We start from the raw sequence: 19,244 nt of genomic DNA on the forward strand, positions 1-19,244 counted from the left end.
GTCTTCATAAAACAGGACCAGAATCGAATCCCGTCTGGATTGTCTGCCCGTATTTCCCAGGCTTTCTTTCTTTAAGACTATAATCGTCTCTCAAACCCGCCTCTCTCGTCGTTAAGCGAAAAAAAACAATTCACAATATGTTCTTAAAGATCTTTGTTCTATCTAACAAGTTTAATGTAATAAACATGTAACTGGACGTGTAAATAAAGTGTCTCAACTTTTTTCTAATGAGTAAAAGCCTTTGTTGTTATTGTTTTTCGTAAAAATATAAAACAAACAGTAAAACAATGCAAACCGTCTTTTGCATTGAGGAAAGAATTTCAACGTGTTCAAATCAAATCATTTGCATTGGGTAAAGAGCCCTGCAAAGAGCTGTAAGTTAGTTATGTACATTTCCCACTAGATGTCGCTGCAATAAAAAATGTACCGTTTTAAAAATCACGTGGTTTTCGAATCGTCCGTGTTGAAGTTGGCTTTACGGAAGCATCGGATCATATAATACAGTATTATTTAGCGGAAATATTTAAAATTAAAGTAAAAAAAGTATAAAACAATCAAAAGATCATTAACATAATTCTGAAGTAAAACCAGTAGCCAGAAGAGATTGATTGCTTTCTTTTGAAGAGCTTCTTGAAGTTCATAATTTTGTAAAGGTGCGATATCATTCAATACAACGATTTGATGGCTTATTGCCAAGTACCTCGAAACCCATTCATATTACAATGCACAGTCCAACTATAAAGATTCCAGACACTCACGATTGGCGGGATTTTGGTGAACAATTCTCGTGTCTCAAGAGTCTTCATGAATGATTAACCGCACAAGCCATTTACAATTATCTATAAAATAGCTACTACAGATAAGCTATCGAGGATGCATTAATGAGTCTGAGTAGAGCTAAGGTATGTAGTAGTAGTTAAACAGATTCTAAAAATTATTCCCATGAGAGAATTGAATGCATTCAATTGCATGAATGGTAACCGCTAGAAATTATTTCCGGTATAGCAATCAACAAAAAAAAACCCCATGCAGACACTTGACTACATTATGCAGTACTCTTGAAGAAGTAATTTTCCTGGCAAGTCCAACCTCTCATGCTGGGTCAATGGACAATAAACAAAGTACTTCAAGAGCTACCGGCAACCGGAGGAGCAATGCTACTTCAACACTGTCTCGGCATAATCTACAACTCGCTGCTAGTAGCCTAACCGTCTCGATCGTCTTATCAAGCTATTCCGATAAATCGATTATAAAAAGAAAGCTCACTCCTGTAGAACACATAATTCGTTCGCACATCCTCTTCCAACGAGGAACCAACTTGCAAGGGAAAGTAATTCCAACTCTGACAAAATGAAACCAGTGTCGGTGGCTTTGCTGTTGGTGGCTTCGGTCGCGTTCGCCCAGGCAGCACCCGGGCTACGTGTGGTGAACGGTGAAACAGCTACCCTTGGACAGTTCCCGTACCAGGTGCGACTTACCCTGCACGTTGGCGACGGTCAGCGTGCTCTGTGCGGTGGTTCGCTGCTGAACGAAGAGTGGGTTCTAACGGCGGGACACTGCGTAATGTTGGCCAAATCCGTGGAAGTCCATCTCGGTGCAGTTGACTTCGATGGTGGTCTGGTGCTGGAGTCGACCGAGTTCTTCAAGCACGAGAAATACAACCCACTGTTTGTGGCGAACGATGTCGCGCTGGTGAAGCTACCGCAGAAGGTTGAGTTCAACGAGAATGTGCAACCTGTCCGACTGCCGACTGGAAACGATGACTTTGCCGGCGAATCTGTGGTTGTTAGTGGATGGGGTCTGACGGAGAACGGTGGACCAGTATCTCAGCAGCTGCAGTACGCTACGCTCCAGGTCATCACGAACTCCGAGTGCCAGAAAACGTTCAGCCCGTTGGTGGTCCGCAAGTCGACCCTGTGTGCCCGTGGTGATGAGAAGGAATCGCCCTGCAACGGTGACTCCGGTGGTCCGCTGGTACTGGCCGAAGACAAGACACTGGTCGGTGTGGTTAGCTTCGGCCATGCGCTCGGCTGTGAGCGTGGTTTCCCGGCTGCATTCGCACGTGTTACCGCCTTCAGAGATTGGGTGAAGAAGCATACTGGTGTGTAAGAAAGCTAGAATTGAACAAAATGAGATTAAAAAAACGGTAGGAAAAAATATAGCAAAAAAGAAAGAGAAATGAAAATGAAATGCATCTGTTTTATTCGCTTACATTCTAGCGCCAACATTTGTGTGAAACTGTGTGCAGTTGTGAGGGCACACCTGAGAGTTCCGCATCCACCGGAATGGTTCCCTTTTTTATCCCACAGTTACAATGGTGCTCAGAAACACTCCAATAAAGTTAAGGCGACTTAGCAAGGTATCTTTTTTTACAATCGTAGCTGGTTTTTCTTATTCTATATGTACAGACTAGCTGAAACGCGCGCAAAGATGGCTGCCATCTCGAGAATATTGCTTACGGCTGTTCTCTGTCTCGCGATTTAACGCTATCGATTTATTATCCTTTTCCCCTTAAATCCGTTCTCGTTCCTCTATACATCCTTCCTCCTGCCGTAAACTACACAATAACAAAACATTAACCCTGCCACACTAGCTTCCTTTTCCAATTTTTCCAACGCCGTAGCCTGACAATTCTGGTTGTTAGTCACACAACAATAATGTACGCCGAAAGCATGCAACAATAACAGAACGAAAAATGAACCGTTTCACCCGTGTTTTTGTTTAAGTAGGTCTAGGCTTTGTAAGTAGGACACAAACCAAATTCGTCAATGGCCATTGCTGTAAGAGGACTTCTAAAAAGCCTCTTCGAATTTGTAGTTTTGTTTTACTATTTGCAGTGCGTTAATTTTTTTTTAAATTATCATTGCAACCAATTTTGAATTTGCGTTTTGCTTCTGTTAACGTAAAATAATGCACAAAACAGAACAGCGAAGCAAAACCAAAAAGACTGGATGAGTACTATAGTTTGCTATGAAATTGAGGTTGAGTAAGTGAGTGAGTGTAGATTGCTCCGGCTGTATTCCCCCCTACATGACTATTTAATTTAAACCCAACAATTTTATACATAATAAATGAGCAACGGTTTTGTTTTCCATTTCGCACTGTTAACCTGTTTGTTGGGCCGATGGGCCAATATAATGCTATTTACAACCGATACGGATGATAAATGCCTACACAAAAAGTACATACTTTCTACTTATCTGCTTGCCTTTTGCTGTTTTGTTTCGTTTGACTATTGCTCGTTCGCTTCTCGCTTAAACGTACAGTTCGCTACACGATCACGAGGTAGGCGAAGATCGTTAAACAGACCTATTTCCTGGTTTGTCGTGTGGCCCGACAGAATATTACACCGCAATTAGTGGACATATGTGGTTTGAAAGAAAACTATACGTTGCAGAGATTCGATGAAGCTGTAACTACGAACGGCTTACGCATGTTAGCGTATGTGAAAATGACCGTTGAAGCTTTTTGAAAATTTCTCTAGGCGGCCCCGGTCTTCACAAGCCAGGACCGCGTTTCAAATCCCATCCAGACCGTTCCACCGTAGTGAGCACTGACTATCCAACTACGTGGTATCGGCAAGTCTTGTAAACAATTTCGACGGCCGGCGTGACCTAGTAGGTCGTTAAGCCAAGAAGAAGAAGAAGTATAAGAAACTCTGTATAATTTTAAAATTAGTCCACCAATGAGTGGCAAACTAAATACGATAAAATCCGTCTAAAATTGAACAGCAAGTACAAAAAAATGAAGCTGAAACGAACCGAACAGCATATTCAGGTAGCAGAATGTCAAAGCATCTGTGCCAACGGACATCAAGCCCATTTTTGACAAAAAAAAAAGCTGACTCGCCGCGAAAACGGTTAATAACACTTATTAACAATTCGCTCGCACGCACACAATGTGTGCTTGCACGCCTATATATTCCTAAAAGGTAGTTTTGTGTCAAGGAAGCGCCATTTGTTTGTGAGTACACAGGAGTCTACAGTATTTCGGCTAAGCTGCCCCCTCCTGTCGCTGCACCGCTCGATCCCTGCTGCTGCTGCTTAAGCGTTTGCACCTCTTTCTCCAGCTTTTCCACCCGTGCCCGATACTCCTCGTTCTGTTTCTGGGACAGTTCGAACTGTTTCCGTAGGTCCTCAATAAGCTTTTTCAACTCCAGCTGCTGTCGTTCGAGTACCTCGACCACCAGATTCGCTGCCGTTCCACTGGCAGTCTTGGAGACGGAGGGTATAGACTTGGCTGAGAGTGAGCTGGGATTGCCTAACGATGCGACACGATGTATCACGGCACCTACCCGAGGCACCGCAGGCGGTTCAACGGACACAACCGTATCCTGTGGCAGTTTGGTGGGTAGTGCGGAAATGATTTCCATACCGGTTGCCGTCCGGATTCGTTTCACACCGTCGGCGGAGGTGATAATGTGCCGATTGTGGCCACTGTTCGATAGTCCGTTCACTATGCCGACGGTACTACTCCCACTGCTAACGCCCAGTTTTGTCTGTACAAAGTCACCGACGGTCTTGGTGGCATTCCCCATGACCGGAAACCGTTGGCCGGGTTTTGTCATAACGATTTTGCTGACTGGCTTGGAGCCCATGGTACTACCACCTGATGATGGTAACACATGGGAACGACTACTCATAGGAACTCTAAGGTTGGAAAGAAAAAACAGGAAAGGGATGATGGCGTGCGCAAAATGGAGGCGAATTTATCTGGGCTTACCTCACAGAACTCGATGCAACCGCTTTCTTGTACTCGGACGAGGACACTCGCTTGATCCCACCGACCTCACCGCCACATATCTGTTTAAACTCTTCCGGCGACAGTATTTTGATCACCTTGTTCGTCTTTATCGTCGGTGTGGCACCCGTCTGATGCACGTGATGGTGAAGGTGTGAATGGTGCAAGTGCGAAGATGAGCCCGACTGCTTTTTGATGATTTTGATTGTCTTCGTTTTCGTGTGCGTGATGTTGGTGGCGTGCATGGATGTGGCTGGGTGAAATGTCTGCTTTTGTAAATGGTGCTGCTGTTGTGGTTGTTGTTGCTGTTGAGCGTGAAGATGTCTCGTTTCCTTCAGTGCGTACTTGCCCGCCTCGGAGAGGACAATTTTTCGGCCGCTCTTGATGGCGGACGTTATCACGCTACCACCTTCGTCCGACGGCATAAAGGCGATTCCGTGCTCCTTTAACATCTGTAGCGTGGACGAGTCGAGATTTTTCGGATCCGTCTCCGTACTCTGTTCCAGATTCGTTATGGCATCGTTCAGACTGTCCTCCTTCTCGATGAGATGGTCCGTATCGTCAAGCGGGTGGTCGTGGTGCTGGTGATCGGAGTGATCCGACAGGTTGGTGTTACTATCGTTACTCAGTTCCATCGTAATGTTATCCTCTATTTCGTCATTTTCGTTGCCTATTGAGTTCTCACCATCCAGATGGCGTTCCTTGTGTTGCTGCAATTCGTGCATAAGGCTGTCCGTTGCCTCTTTTACCTGCAAAATAATTTAAAATATTATATACATTGCCATTTCGGAAAGAAAGTGTGAGTTCTCTATCCATACCCCCACTTGCTCATTGCTGGCGGCCCGTAATTCGTTAGCTAGCTTCAATATCCGCACCAGTTCCATCTGTTTTGTCGTTTTGGCGAGGAGTATTGGTGACTTATCAAATTTTGATAGCGCGTTCGGATCCGCACCGTGCTGCAGCAACATTTCCACCACCTTATCGTGCCGTTTTTCCACTGCCCAATGGAGAGGGGTCATTTTTAACTGTAAAAACAGGATAAAATAGCCTCATTAATTTACCTTTCAACACGCCAATGTTTGGTTGGCTCTTTACGCACCAAATCCTTTGCATCGACTTCACATTTGTTGCTAAGCAACAGTTCTACGATCTCGATGTTACCATGATAAGCGGCCATATGTAGAGGCGTTCTGTCTACCTTGGTTTTTGAATCCTTGCTTATGCCGGCCCGGAGTAGTGCTCTGCATGTTTCTATGTGGTTGTACCGTGCCGCCAAATGAAGTGGTGTTGTCCCGAGCTGGTTAGTAATGAGAATACAATTAGGCAATCTGGTACTTGCTACGTGCTAGTGATGGATAAATCTTCATTTTTCCCTCAGTCGGATTAATCCGCATTCCTGAGCACTCCGGCGTTGAATCCGGAGTGAACTCAACAGTTTACACTGTAATTTTTCCCGCTGTGTATTCCAGTATTTATACGTCGGAGGCGGAGTGGATTCATTAATCCGCTCCGAATTTTCCACCACTGCTGGCTACTTAGATTGACTGTCTTACCCAATCCGCAGTGAACGGTGCACCGCGGCCCATCAAATCGAGCACTTTCGGTGTGTTGCCAGTACGGGCCGCCTGCAGCAAAGCCTTCCCGAGGTCTGTTATCACCGACTGGTATTTCTACAACGGCAATGCATTAGATTAGAAATAGAAAGATTCAAACTTTGCTCTTGCAATTCACTTACACTGCTGCCGATGCTGACCGTAAACTTCTCCATCGATTCTTCCGAATCATTGCTGGTTATCATATCCACGCCGAGATTGTCGAAAATCTTCTCCGTAAACATGATCTTTCGGTTGCTCTGCGGGAAAGCACCGTCTCGTACGTTCGCGAACCGCTTCCGCTGTCCGTATTTGACCCCTTCGATGCTGCGCTTCGATCAGCAGCCGGAACAACAGAGTACGTCGAACAGAAACTGAAGTAACCTGCAGACGAAGGAACGGAGCATGAAATTGCCGAGCTTTTCTTACCACCGCACAAAAGAACGCAACGGAAGCAGAAAAAGCAGAAAATCCAGTTTTCTAGCAGTGTGCCTTCCAACACTCCCTCTCCGTGCTTGGAGTGCGACTGCTGTTGCTGCTGCTGCAGTAAGCGATAGCGCTCCTTTCACTCGCAATCAGAGCAGAATTCACTTCCGTGCTCCTTTTTCCACCATGGTACGGTATATTATTAGAAAACCCGCTGGTTGCCGGTGTAAATCGGTACCTCACAGCACACACCATCCGAGTATCTGTTGCACAGCTGTGCCAATGGAAACGTGAAGGTATTTCATGCCCGAATTGGTTCCAGCGTCCACAATCGTCGGACGTGGAACGGAAGTGAAAAACAAACGAAATTGCACACGGTAGTCGGACTGTTGGAGGGCAAACTAGATGGATTCCGATGGGCACGGGTTTACACTGGCGGGGAAAACAATGTAACAGACAAAAAGAACGATTTGTTTACCACTAAGAAAAAGAATTTCCTCGGTCGGCACGGTTTTGGCGTACATTGAAGGTGCTATATTTTGTATTCAATATTTTGACAGCAAGTTGTTCGCGTTGGTGTTTGAAGTTTTTATTCGTGTGGATAGCGACACACAGTGGGACCGCTACCTGTTGATGTGGTTTTGGCAGATTTCGGAAAAGTGCAACTAGTAAATAAAGTTTTTGATCAAATTGAAAACAAAATTACACTTATTTTCAAAGATATTTTTGACATATAAAAAGGTTTTTTTCTTAGATAGTTGATAGTTTGAAAAACGTTTTACATTTTTCAAATCAATTCCAAAAAGGCCTTTTGGAAATCTCTGCAGCTAGATCTCGCACTGTGCAACACCCTTCTGTCAGATGGCGTGTCAAGTTGGGCTGGAAAAACTAGGAATCGAACAAATCGTGGCAACATGTCGAACCGGTCGGTCGTAGGAATTACGGGATTTTTGCTGTTTGCCCTGTTTATCGGGAGCTCCACGGTGGTGGTAGCGGAACCGGGCGAAACGTTGGTGCTGCTGGACAATTTGGCCATCCGTGAAACCCATTCCATCTTCTTTAAATCGCTCCAGGAACGTGGGTACAAGCTTACCTACAAGCTAGCCGATGACGCCGGCCTTGTTCTGTCGAAGTATGGCGAGTTTCTGTACCAACATCTCATCCTGTTTGCGCCGTCTGTGGAGGAGTTTGGTGGCTCGTTGAGCGTGGAAGCAATTACGGAGTTTATCGACAATGGTGGAAATGTGCTGGTGGCCGGTAGTACCATGTCCGGAGATCCGCTTCGTGAGCTTGCCTCGGAGTGTGGGTTTGAGGTGGACGAGGAGAAGGCAGCGGTTATCGATCATCTGAACTATGACGTGTCCGATGCCGGGGATCACACAACAATCGTTGCATCGCCTGATAATCTCATCGATTCGAGCATTATCGTTGGTAACCGTGCGTCGGTCGCTCCTTTGCTGTACCGAGGAACCGGCCTGTTGGCCGATCGTGAAAATCCACTCGTGCTGCAGCTGCTGACGGCGGACAGTTCCGCCTACAGCTATGTGCCCGATGCACCCATCAAGGAGTATCCGCATGCGGTTGGCAAGGGAACGATGCTGATAGCCGCCCTGCAGGCACGTAACAACGCCCGGGTTGTTTTTTCTGGCTCACTGTTCTTCTTCTCGGATGAAGCCTTCCTGTCGCCGGTTCAGCGTGCTCAGACCGATGGCAAGCGTTATGCCCGTTCCGGCAATCAGGATGTCGCGGTGGCCATTAGCAAGTGGGTGTTTGGCGAGAACGGTGTAATTCGGGTCCGGTCGGTGAGCCACCACAAGGAAGGAGAATCTCAGCCACCGTCTTCGTACACCGTGACCGATCCGGTGGTTTACACGATTGAGATTGAAACGCGCGCTAGCAATGGCCAGTGGAAGGCATTTGAAGCGTCCGATGTACAGCTAGAATTCGTACGAATTGATCCGTTCGTACGCACGACCCTGGTACCGGTGGGAGGTGGCAAGTATGAGGCCCGTTTCCGCATCCCGGACGTGTATGGAGTGTACCAGTTCAAGGTGAATTATGATCGTATCGGTTATACGCACCTGTACTCCACCACACAAGTGTCGGTGCGTCCGCTGACGCACACACAGTACGAACGGTTCATCCCGAGCGCCTATCCGTACTATGCGAGCGCCTTCTCTATGGTTGTCGGCATGTTCTTGTTCTCGTTCCTTTTCCTGCACTTCAAGGACGATGGAAGCAAACCGACCGCTCGTCCAGTAAACGAAAAGAAGGCACAATAAGTGTTGCGTAGTCAGTAGAAATGAATCACACAAATCGAATTGAAGAATAAACGAACAAATGTTCATTCAGGAACAAATAACACACTCAACATTCGGCGACAACATGAGTTTTTATTTTTCATTTTTCAGTTTCATTTTAATTCCTTTATTTAGATTCCATTCTATTTTGCGCTTCCGCTCGCTTCGTTTTGGGACTTTTTTCTTATGCGTTCGTTAATTAGTGTGTAATTCTTTTTTTTTTTTGGATACTCTAAAGAAAATCAACTTTATTTACCAATTTTGCCACCTGACGCTGTGGGCTGTTTTGATCTCCTTCTTGTTGCTATGCTCGCAACGAAATACAACATACTTGGATTAATTGTATGTAAATAGGGATGTGACCAACAACCTACTCGGATACTACGCTTTCGGTCCCGTAAATGATTTTTCGCTGGGAATGTGCTAATGTGCGTGTATGTGGATGCTTTCTGTACTTTCTAAATTCTGAGCTCAATTCTGTAATAGTCCATGAGTGTAATCTCCTTTGTTTCAGCTTGCTTTTGTCCGTAAGTTGTATTTTCCGATATGTTCCGTTTTCGGCAACGACAATTTTAATTTTGTTTTTTTTTCTCTTTTCCATGTGTTGCTGAGTTCAATGGCGGTTTATCTGTGGGCGGAGTAGTCCAACAGGCCTTATCTTCCAAACATAATTTATGTACCCAACTTCTCGTCTAAGAAAAACATGTTGACCAAAGGATGTTATAGTCGAAGGGAACTCGTAGTCTACGTTTAAGAAACTTGGAACTAGGATAGATAGTTGTAACGGAAAAGGCCACCTCGTCCAGAACTAAACTCGTAGTTGAAGATGCCACGTCGTAGTCAAGAAACTCTTTTATCAAGGGACCTTTTAAGAAAAAAACTTTGCCTACGTTATTAAGAAATCTTATCGTAATGGGCCTTCATAGTCGAATAACTGATAGTTCAATAGAGCTCGTAATGTAAGAGGCCTCGCAGTTTAATGGAATTTACTTACAAAAAGTCCTCGTACTCGAAAAGGCTGCAACGTTCTAGGCCACGTACAGGCCTCGTATATCAAGAAATCTTGAAGCCATTCTATGGACTTAGCCTTAGCTTAACCTTGCCCTAGCTTCAGCTACCAAAAGAGACACCATAATGGAAGAGACCGCGCATGTGTAGTCGTAGCAAAAAAGAGTTGATCTCTCTAGAGCCCTCGTAATCGAAGAGATATCATCCAAAAGAGACATCATCCTTATTTTCCCGCCACAGGTCTTCTCTCCTCTAGACTCAACACTGCTTCAGTAAGGTGTTTTTCTAGGTGCAATGTAGTGTTACCATAATTTAATATTCTTATTATTCATTCTTTTCCAGCCAAATATATTTACATTTAAACACCTTGAAACAAGGGAAATTTCTGTTGTTTTTAGGATACAAATGGAGTTTGTTGTCGTGGTCAAATTACAACACGAAGGTCGGAACGGGCAGAAACAGAAGGAACAGTTCGCTCAGGTATGTTTTCGTGTAGTTTAATGGTTCAGAATTTATATCTTGTTCGATTTAGTACGTTCCACTATTGTCCTTATCCACACAGGACTTTCGTTTTTTGAGCTTGTTTTTAAAAAGTACACACAATAGTAAAACAAGTCGTTGTGTGTTTACGAACTTTACGGTTAGCCTCCAAACACGCACACACACACAAACATTTTTCTCCCGTGTCGTCTTAAATGTTACCTCGTCATACCACGCGCCATCGTTCGCCGTACACTAAAAATTTAGTATTTTCTCCATCCGCCCTCAAGAAAATATCTTAATTGTATAAGGTTTTAATTATGTCTCTATTGTTCAGTTTTCAAACAACACACAACACGGTAAGCGCTTTCTGCTAAGTCAGTTTGTTGTGTTCGAGAGCGTGTAAATTACGTGCTAGTAATATTCCTGTACTTTCAGGCTAAAATACAAACAAATTGATCCCCGAAGGGGTTGAGAATGGAAAGTGTCCTCAAATCGGACAGCACATTCTCCAAATCGTTAAGTTGTTCCTTCGCAGATCCTTCGCAAGGATTCGCTGTTTAAATCGTTTGTTTTTGTTCCGTTTTAAATAACCCTGTAATGTGTTGTATGTGTGCTTTGCCTTAAAGCGCATATTATGTATAATATAGTAAGTGAGCTGTCTGCTTTGCCACTAATACTTCTGCTCCTTCAGCTTTTGCGAGTTGTAATTGTGTTAAGTCTTGTTTTGAAGTGACCAACCTTCGACAAAATGGTTCGCTTGTAACGGCGATGGTGGAAGCGCCACAAATGGTTTTTACAAATGGATGCGACAGAGAAAAATGCGGAAATCGCTGGTCCTACACTTTGAAATCCTGGTTCTAGTTATTCGAAATCCTAGTGCAAACTTTGGGAATAATTTAAACTCGGCGTTAATGAGCGTCAATTTGTCAAATTAGTGGGTGCCGTCAAGCCAAATAGAAGGTCCTCAGAGTTGAAATTGAGCCTGGAGGTCCAAAAACTGTTTGAATTTTTAACAACAAAAGGTCGTCGTCCCTAATCCGGTCATATATTTGTTCAGATCAAATGAAAATATAAGTATCTTTAGTGATCTGCAAATCCTGAAAACATTCAGTAGTCAAGTGACGTTTCACTTAGTCTAGCAGTTTGGTATGAGTCTTCGTTCGATGATTCTCTTAGCAGATTTAACAGAGATGTTGCCTTCGTTTGTAAGAGCCAAGGTAACGAATTACTGACAGTCATCATATAAAATTAAGATCCCCCCCTCCTGTCCCACTAATTTACTCAGGACTGTCCCCTAGAGTCTTCCCGACTTAAGCAGCTTCGGGTTAACTAAGTAATGATGGTATCCAGCAATAATGGGAGGCTGAGGCTGTCACTAGGTTGAGGAGCCCAGGAAGAACAAAATGTTCCAATAAAGTTTCTGAAGTTAATAATAATAATTCTAATAAAACAGGTCATAAATAGGTTGCTCTCGTTGACCTAATAAGCAGATTTTCGCATTTATTCCCCCGTATCGCATCCCGTAGAAGTAGATAATAAAACAACTAGAGATAATCCTCACTAATTGAGACAGCGGTGAAGAAGATTTGTGGGAATCGAGGGTTTCAAAGTAACCTCTAATGACTAATGCTATGATTATACGAAGCAAATATTCGCTAGTCTCTCGCCTCCATTTTGTTCCACCGAAACAATAAAACAAGAAACTTCACTGCTTCCATAGTCTTTCCGTGCCGATTCCTTTCAGTTCCTCTATATTGCGGTACATTGCAATTATTGCCATAGTGTTCTAAGTACACCCAAACTCCTAGAGCTGTAGTGTCGACCCTTCCCCTTAATGCTTGACGATTCCGCAAAAGCTTGGCTTTCTCCTTTTTTACTTTCAACACCCTTCTCACCTTACCGTTTCGTACCTTAAAATCATTGACAGCAAGTGTCCGTTTTGTAAGCGTGTGTCTTCCATGTAATTAATATATTATTAGCTTGTATTACTAGCTTTTCCCCCGCCCGACGGGGTATTGGCTTTGATTGCTTGTTATCAGTGTTGGTAAAGTTATGTTAAGAAACACCAAAAAACAAAGAGTGGAACAATAAACAGAATTCAAGAACGCCTTTCCACTTTCTCGCCTCTGTAAAGCGTAACTTACAAGATAATTCTGCTAATTGAAACCTGTTGTTGTTGCTTAATTAACTGAATAGTAACCATAACGAGCTTCCGGTATACCGGTAACGGATTAGCTTATAGATGCGATCGTTCGATATTCGCGATCGGTTAGACATAATTAATTGTTATGTTAATCATAATAGTACCGCATTTACAACCAACGTAAACAATTGACGACATTTTTCTTCTTATATGGTGGTGGTTTAGTAAAAAAAACCATCCGGCTGGTTTAGTAAACATGCTTTACACATTTTCACTCTTTTGTTTGCTTCTGTCTTTACATATGTTTAAAACAATTTATTCTTGTTTCTACTCAATTGAACACTGTGCTTTCTTTCTTTTGTGTGTGTGTGTGTGTTTTTTTTCAAATAACCTGGAAAATACTTAGTATTCCCGTTTTCTTTCTTTGGCTCGATTGGCAGCAGTTGTGGTAAAGGTTTGGAGGATGGTTAGGGTTTTCAAATTTTCATCTAAGGGGTATCATATTAGCTTGCATTGGAACTAACCAGAACTCATGAGCCGTAACGGAAAATGCTGTAATTTTGGTTGGGTTTCCTTGGAACAATTTTCTACTCATATCAACACAAACAAGTCAGGGGTCCGATGTTATTAGCATTCTACCCTTAAAACACAATTCTAAATGCTTGTTGCTAGCTCTGTGTGTGTCTTTTGTGAGTGTATTTGTGATGGGTTCTTGTGGTAACACAATTCTTCATGGTGAAGAATATTCGTGAAGGAATTGAAGGAATTGCACTAGAACAACAGCTCATCTTTGTCATCATCTGAAAACAAGAAGAAAATTGAGCACAGGATGAGAGGATGTGCATTATTTGTACGGAGGACGGTTAAGAGCCATCCTCTGTGGGAGGAACAACTACTACTACACGTGCACAATGGGCATTTGGCCAGGATGAAACCTAAGTGATGAATATCGAACTAGGATACAGGTAAGAATCAGGTTTCCAAACTACAGGGTTGAGACTAGGAAGGATTTGGCAATGTTTTATATTTTTAACCGTTAGCAGCCGAATTCAACAGATATCAATGTCATATGTTTGGAAAATGAAGTTTATGTAATATCGCTGTCTTTTTTGCAATCGATTTTGTTGTAAAGTAGGAAATAAATTAAATGTAGATTATACAAAAAATATGAAAGATTTAAACGACAACTAAAGTGTACCCTCGTAGTGAGGACTGATTATCCAACTATGTGCTATCAACTTCTATTGTAACCCGTTCGACGGCGTGACCTAGAAGGTCGTTAGAACAAGAAGAAGAAGAGCCAATTATAAGTGAAATTAAAAAAAATTTAGGTCATCAAAAATGGTAAAAATCTTGTACTAAATATACGAAATAGGACCAGATGCCTATCTATACCAGATCTAGAATTCCAAGCACCTAGATGGATATCTATTGGCATCCTAAGCAGTACCCAACCCTAAAATAGTAGTAGGCAATGGGGCAATAACATGTAACAAGCAACACCAAAGAGTCTCTGTTTATCTCTATCGTGTGACTTGAGGTCTCCCGGGGGCCACGGAAACGGGCCCCCATCCATCAGTTCCGCCAGTATGACCTACAACCATTTTGTTTTGGGCTTCAACTTTTCTATCCGGGAGCCCCATGCGGTTGATCAGTCCGCTTATAGGTGGATCCGCCTTTGGTTAGACTAAAATACCAGTATTCTTATAATCAATCTAGCGTATGGAGACTCAGGCCTGTCTTGAAAAGAAGGGCGTTGCTACCAAATATTTAACCGGCCCGACAATGGTTGGGTGGTGATATTATTAAATATCATTAAAAAACACACACTTTAACTATACAATCTAATATTAAGGTTTACGCTAGTTCTACAGTGATGGACACTAGTTTAAAACCAACTGCTGTTGTGCATAACGTAAACACGAAGTTATGAAGCCAGTTTTCAAGGAATTAAACTATTTTTTTGTCTTCATAATTAGATAAATCATTAAATCGATTTTTAAATCTCTTTTTCCATTCTGATGAAACTATGATCACAATATATCATCAAGTAAGACCACAATTAAGATTTAAACAAAAAGTCATCAATAGTTTTGGGCATCTCCTTTTTACTTCTTTCAGCGCTTACACTGGCTTCTAGTAAAAAATACTTTTTTTACTCAAAAATTTAAAACTATTTTAGGGTACTTTATTTTTGCGTAACCATTCATGAACTTACAGAAGCAAAAAAAAAGTTTCTATAGATAGTTTATATGCTGACGAGCATTTTACCAAATTTTGGTTAAGTTATACCTAGTAGAAGTATCGAAAACAGCAGTTTAAGAATCGGATGTGAAAGTGGTCTTAATCTATTGTCCATCACAGTATATCAAAATTTACTATATCTGGGAATTTTACGCTCTTTACTCAGTCCAAACATTTGCCACTGATGACATCGAACATTTGGTGAATGTCTCGGCAACTTGCTGCATTTTCGGCCCTTAAACACCCAACATGGATAAGTGGTAATTTCATAATCTGGGATAAATAAATCACAAATTACAGACAAAAATACAAACTGAATTAAACTTGGCCTACAAAAACAGCCGCCAGCAACACCATTGGATCTTCGGCGTTACAGAAAAAAAAAGAATAAATAACTTCCAATGTTATTTAACATTGGAGAACATTTATCAATTTTCACCGATCTTAAACATTTCGTTTACCTTGACCCTTTTTGGGGGGAAAAAGAGAGTTTAACGACAAAATGTACTTCAAACTGCCCACTGTAACTATTGATAAACGTAAGAAAAGAACAAAATAATTCGAAAATAAGCAACAAACTTATAAAACAAAATAAAATAAAAACAAATAAAAAAATATTGTTTATCTGTAGTAAACATAATAAGGCTTCGTTTTATTGGTTTTTCGTTCTGCTTGTGTTTTTGCTGTCATTAAAAAAAAACTCAAAACTATACATACATACACTAACATCTAACACAATCTTGAGGCGGGTAGGTTGGTTTGCGGAGCCGCTTAAATAGTAAAGAGAGGATTAAAAAGAACCAAAATGCCAAACAATAATTTAATGCTGACCCTCGTACAATAGTAGTAGTAGTAGTGGTAGTAACAGTAGTAATATTAATAGTCTTTATATAGTACAACTTAAATCTCTTATATTAGGCAAAACGCTTAAAAAGAAATGGGAGGAAGAAAAAGCTATCTTAATGCTTGTGCCGATCAGTTCCAGGGTTTTTGGCCATTTTTTTTTTCTTTCCCTTTGCTCTTAATACACTCTCTAACCTATCTGCCTGTACACAGTATTCTGCGGCGAGCGCAAAAACAAAAAAACGGTATAGTACTATTGTTTAATAATATACATATATGTAAAGGTGGCAATAAGGCGTACTACACACATACAGCTACTACCTACTACACCACAGATGACACTACTGACATCGAATTCCCTGCTTTGCTGACGACTTACAGGCAAGTATTTTAGGCGTTCTAGATAAAGGGGATTTGGCGAGATTTACAGCACAATTCATCGGTGTGTGTCTGTAAGATGTTCGATGCTTCTCTTAGTACGTTTGCTTTAAAGTGAGCCATTAACATTAGATTTAAATTAACAAAAAGCTACCGAAAAAAGCCACTTAAGAGCATACAAGAGAGATAAAAAGAGAGAGAGAGATGTGTGTAGAGCGAGAAATGCGTATGAAAATGCTACTAAAAGAAAGGGAGAAGGTATAAGAGCCGTCTCTGCTGTAGGACAAATGGCGCCACCATGTGAGATATGATAACACTTCAGGGGTAGATATTGGTGTGTGTGTGTGTGTTTGAAGGGAGAGATTACGCGTTTGCTGATGCTGCTGGATGGCGAAGGTGATATGAGCTGATGATTGAAGATGGATGATGACTGATCACTGGAATCGGTTCGATCGAGCAGCATACAACATGATGCAAAGGTTATGCACACTACAGCAGAGTACTCTCGTACCCTCAGGAGGAAGCTGCCGTCGTAGTACTAGTAGCGGTAGTAGTAGTGGTTGTGGCGTCGGTGATCGAGATGGGTTGAGATTGAGATGATGATTCTACTCCCACCACTGTCGTCGCCGACGACATGGTGGATTGGTCAGCTTTGGAAGGTTTACCTTTGCCAGCTGGTCCGGATAGTGATGGTCCACTGCCGCCGGCTGTACCGAGTGTGGAGAGTGTTCGCTGCTGCTGGAACCCGGTCACCAGACTGCTTTGGGACGAACTATCCGAGTGGTTGTTGCTGTTGCCGATTGAGGCAAGCGACATTGCCATCGGATGATGCGTTGGACTTTGCGACGGTGTACTGTTGGTGCTTTTCGCTTTCCGGAACCAATTGCCCAACTTACGGCGTCCGAGCGAGTTGGAACCGTACTCAGAATTGGCTAGCACCTGTTGCTGCTGCTGCTGCTGCTGGAGGGATGCATCTTTGGGCATTTTTCGAGACTTTTTCGGAAGCGTATTACCGCCAACAGTAGTCACATTACCGACACCAGGTCCCACCAGTGATGGTGGCATCATAGCCGATTTGCTAAGAGATTCTTTCGCGTACTGTGAACCGGTCGACAGGGACGAAATGCTGCTTGCTACCGATGTACGGAAACCACCACCAACACCGCTCCCACTATCTACCATATCGTACAGATTCTGATCTCCGCCATTGTCCGCCGCCTCCTTGCTTTCCAAATCGACGTACGGGAAATATTCCCGATCGGACAGATTATCCTCGTCGACGCAGGATGCCGCACCACCGTCCAGCTCGGACACGAACAAACTTTCCCCGCAGAACTGCCGCTCGGACGAGAGTGTGTTCAGGAAGCGTAGTTTGCTGCTGCTGCTGCGAAAACAGAAATCGAACCACTTGTTCCGGGTGTCGCAGAACAGGCGCAGTGCGTTCTTGAGCGTTACGCCAAACATTTTCCCATCCGGAAGGTTCAGGATGCGACAGTTGTCGAGAAAGATGCGGCCCTTGTAGATGTAGTTGGTGCGCTTGAGCAGATCCTTCTTGCAGTAGATGAGCTGCCGATCGAACAGGAACAGTGTGTACGTGTTGTTCCAGAGGTTCGGGGACATCCGGATGGCGTCGGTTTGCAGAAACAGCCGGGTGCTGTGCACGTTGATCGATGGACCTTGGAAGTTTTCGAACCGTGCCTGGATGCGGGACAGATATTCGCTGTGCCGTTTGCCTGTGGCGCGGCGTTACGAGAAGAAAAGGGGAAAAGCGAAACATAAGAAATCAACAAACCAAAACAAAGGCACAAAAGCAAAGAGCGGTGCAGAAAACAAAAATTGGAGGCGTACCCTAGGATCTAAGTAGGCAAATGGAAGCCATGCATGATGCGATAAGTAGTAACCATTGATTTTTAGTCCGCGAGATACACAGCAGGGAACAAAATTACATCTTTTGGCAGCAAGAATGGTTAAACGTAAAGCGTCTAATTCGGCTAACGAAGGCTTCGATTATGAGGCCGGTCCATCCCGGCCATCCCGCTCCCAAGATGGAGGGTCGAAAAAAATGAAGCTAGACAAGGACGTAACTGGGCCACGTGGAAAATTTGATTCGGAATCCGGTCCCAAAGAGAAAAAGCCTCAGATATACATTCCAATTTCGACCCGGTACACGCGAACGAAATCCTTCACCGTGTATACCGTCAGCCGATCGTTGGATGGTCGGGATGAAAAAATTCAAAAAGAAACTGTACGGCAAAGTGCATCCAGAATCTACTATCACTAAAAGTGCTACTGTGAATGCATGCAGAGCTGGGTGGAGTTTAAATCCTAGTCCCATTTTGTTGTTGTGTTGTTTCCTGAGCCCCGTAACACTCACCTTCATTAACCATCTCCGTGACGCGCCGCATCGCCGACAGGGCCATCTCGAACACCTCCCGGCAGTCCATCGTTTCCAGCTCGGATTTGGTACACTTGCGTAGGTTCAGCGTCGGCAGCAGCTCCTTGCGGGTGAGCGAGTGTTTGACTAGTTCGCTGAGATGTAGTGGGTAACGACATATCCGTTGTATCGGGGCCAGCAGATGTGCCGACAGTGGTAACTCTGGTAAATTTTCCGCCACACGACAGCTGTGCGGAGAAGAATGGTTTCGTTTAAATGCAACGATCTTGAATAAAGCATCTTACACGTCAGCAACACACTTACTTTTCCAGTATTTGATTCGCTTCCTTATTGTTGGCATAGTTCTCCAGCTCCATTAGCGCACGTGGGTACGAGTTGCAGTAGGACGAGTACACCATAAACGCCGATTGCTGTTTGTGAGAGAAGCGCATTGTGACAATAAATACCCTCGTCAAAAAAGGTCCCTTTTGGCATGTCATACTTACATACTCCAGGAACACTTCACCGATCCGATTGTTTGGCACAGCGAGACGTAACGCGTCGAGAAAGGTTTGCTGGAATCGCCAGATCTTTTCCAGGTTGGAAAATATCAAATTTACACTTTCCACCGAAAAGATGTCTTCCCGTTCGCGCAACGGTTTGATGAAGCTAGGAAGCGGAAATAAAGTAAAAATTGTAGCGAAAAAAAGTAA

General features: G+C 43.3%; 5 protein-coding genes across 8 annotated transcripts in view; 3 read left to right on the top strand and 2 right to left on the bottom strand.

The window, feature by feature from the left end:
• Window positions 1–19,244, top strand: part of LOC126563399 (ribonuclease kappa) — a 443,719-nt gene that overhangs the window by 19,805 nt on the left and 404,670 nt on the right. The window lies entirely within an intron of this gene.
• LOC126563460 (collagenase-like) lies at window positions 1,342–2,113 on the top strand. The gene has a single exon (XM_050220104.1). The coding sequence runs from the start codon at window positions 1,351–1,353 to the stop codon at window positions 2,107–2,109; it is 759 nt and encodes a 252-aa protein (XP_050076061.1). The 5' UTR covers window positions 1,342–1,350; the 3' UTR covers window positions 2,110–2,113.
• LOC126560845 (uncharacterized) lies at window positions 3,980–7,329 on the bottom strand. Its single transcript, XM_050216793.1, has 7 exons — window positions 7,237–7,329; window positions 6,476–6,716; window positions 6,294–6,410; window positions 5,840–6,037; window positions 5,559–5,765; window positions 4,723–5,489; window positions 3,980–4,649 (listed from the first exon to the last, which is right to left on the bottom strand). The coding sequence occupies exons 2-7, from the start codon at window positions 6,575–6,577 to the stop codon at window positions 3,980–3,982; spliced, it is 2,061 nt and encodes a 686-aa protein (XP_050072750.1). The 5' UTR covers window positions 6,578–6,716; window positions 7,237–7,329.
• The window catches only part of LOC126562237 (dolichyl-diphosphooligosaccharide--protein glycosyltransferase 48 kDa subunit), a 532,174-nt gene continuing 520,560 nt past the window's right edge, over window positions 7,631–19,244 (top strand). The window contains exon 1 of the mRNA XM_050218684.1: window positions 7,631–9,042. Coding sequence (XP_050074641.1) covers window positions 7,673–9,040 — 1,368 coding nt within the window. The 5' untranslated portion in view covers window positions 7,631–7,672 and the 3' untranslated portion in view covers window positions 9,041–9,042. The remainder of the gene's footprint in view (window positions 9,043–19,244) is intronic.
• LOC126560846 (uncharacterized) overlaps window positions 16,646–19,244 on the bottom strand; it is a 181,931-nt gene continuing 179,332 nt past the window's right edge. The window contains exons 12-15 of the mRNA XM_050216794.1: window positions 19,038–19,200; window positions 18,856–18,962; window positions 18,532–18,779; window positions 16,646–17,890 (exon numbers count right to left, since the gene is read on the bottom strand). Coding sequence (XP_050072751.1) covers window positions 16,671–17,890; window positions 18,532–18,779; window positions 18,856–18,962; window positions 19,038–19,200 — 1,738 coding nt within the window. The 3' untranslated portion in view covers window positions 16,646–16,670. The remainder of the gene's footprint in view (window positions 17,891–18,531; window positions 18,780–18,855; window positions 18,963–19,037; window positions 19,201–19,244) is intronic.

The sequence above is a fragment of the Anopheles maculipalpis genome, chromosome 3RL, assembly GCF_943734695.1.
Source record: "Anopheles maculipalpis chromosome 3RL, idAnoMacuDA_375_x, whole genome shotgun sequence".
In the NCBI taxonomy this organism is placed as follows: Eukaryota; Metazoa; Arthropoda; class Insecta; order Diptera; family Culicidae; genus Anopheles; species Anopheles maculipalpis.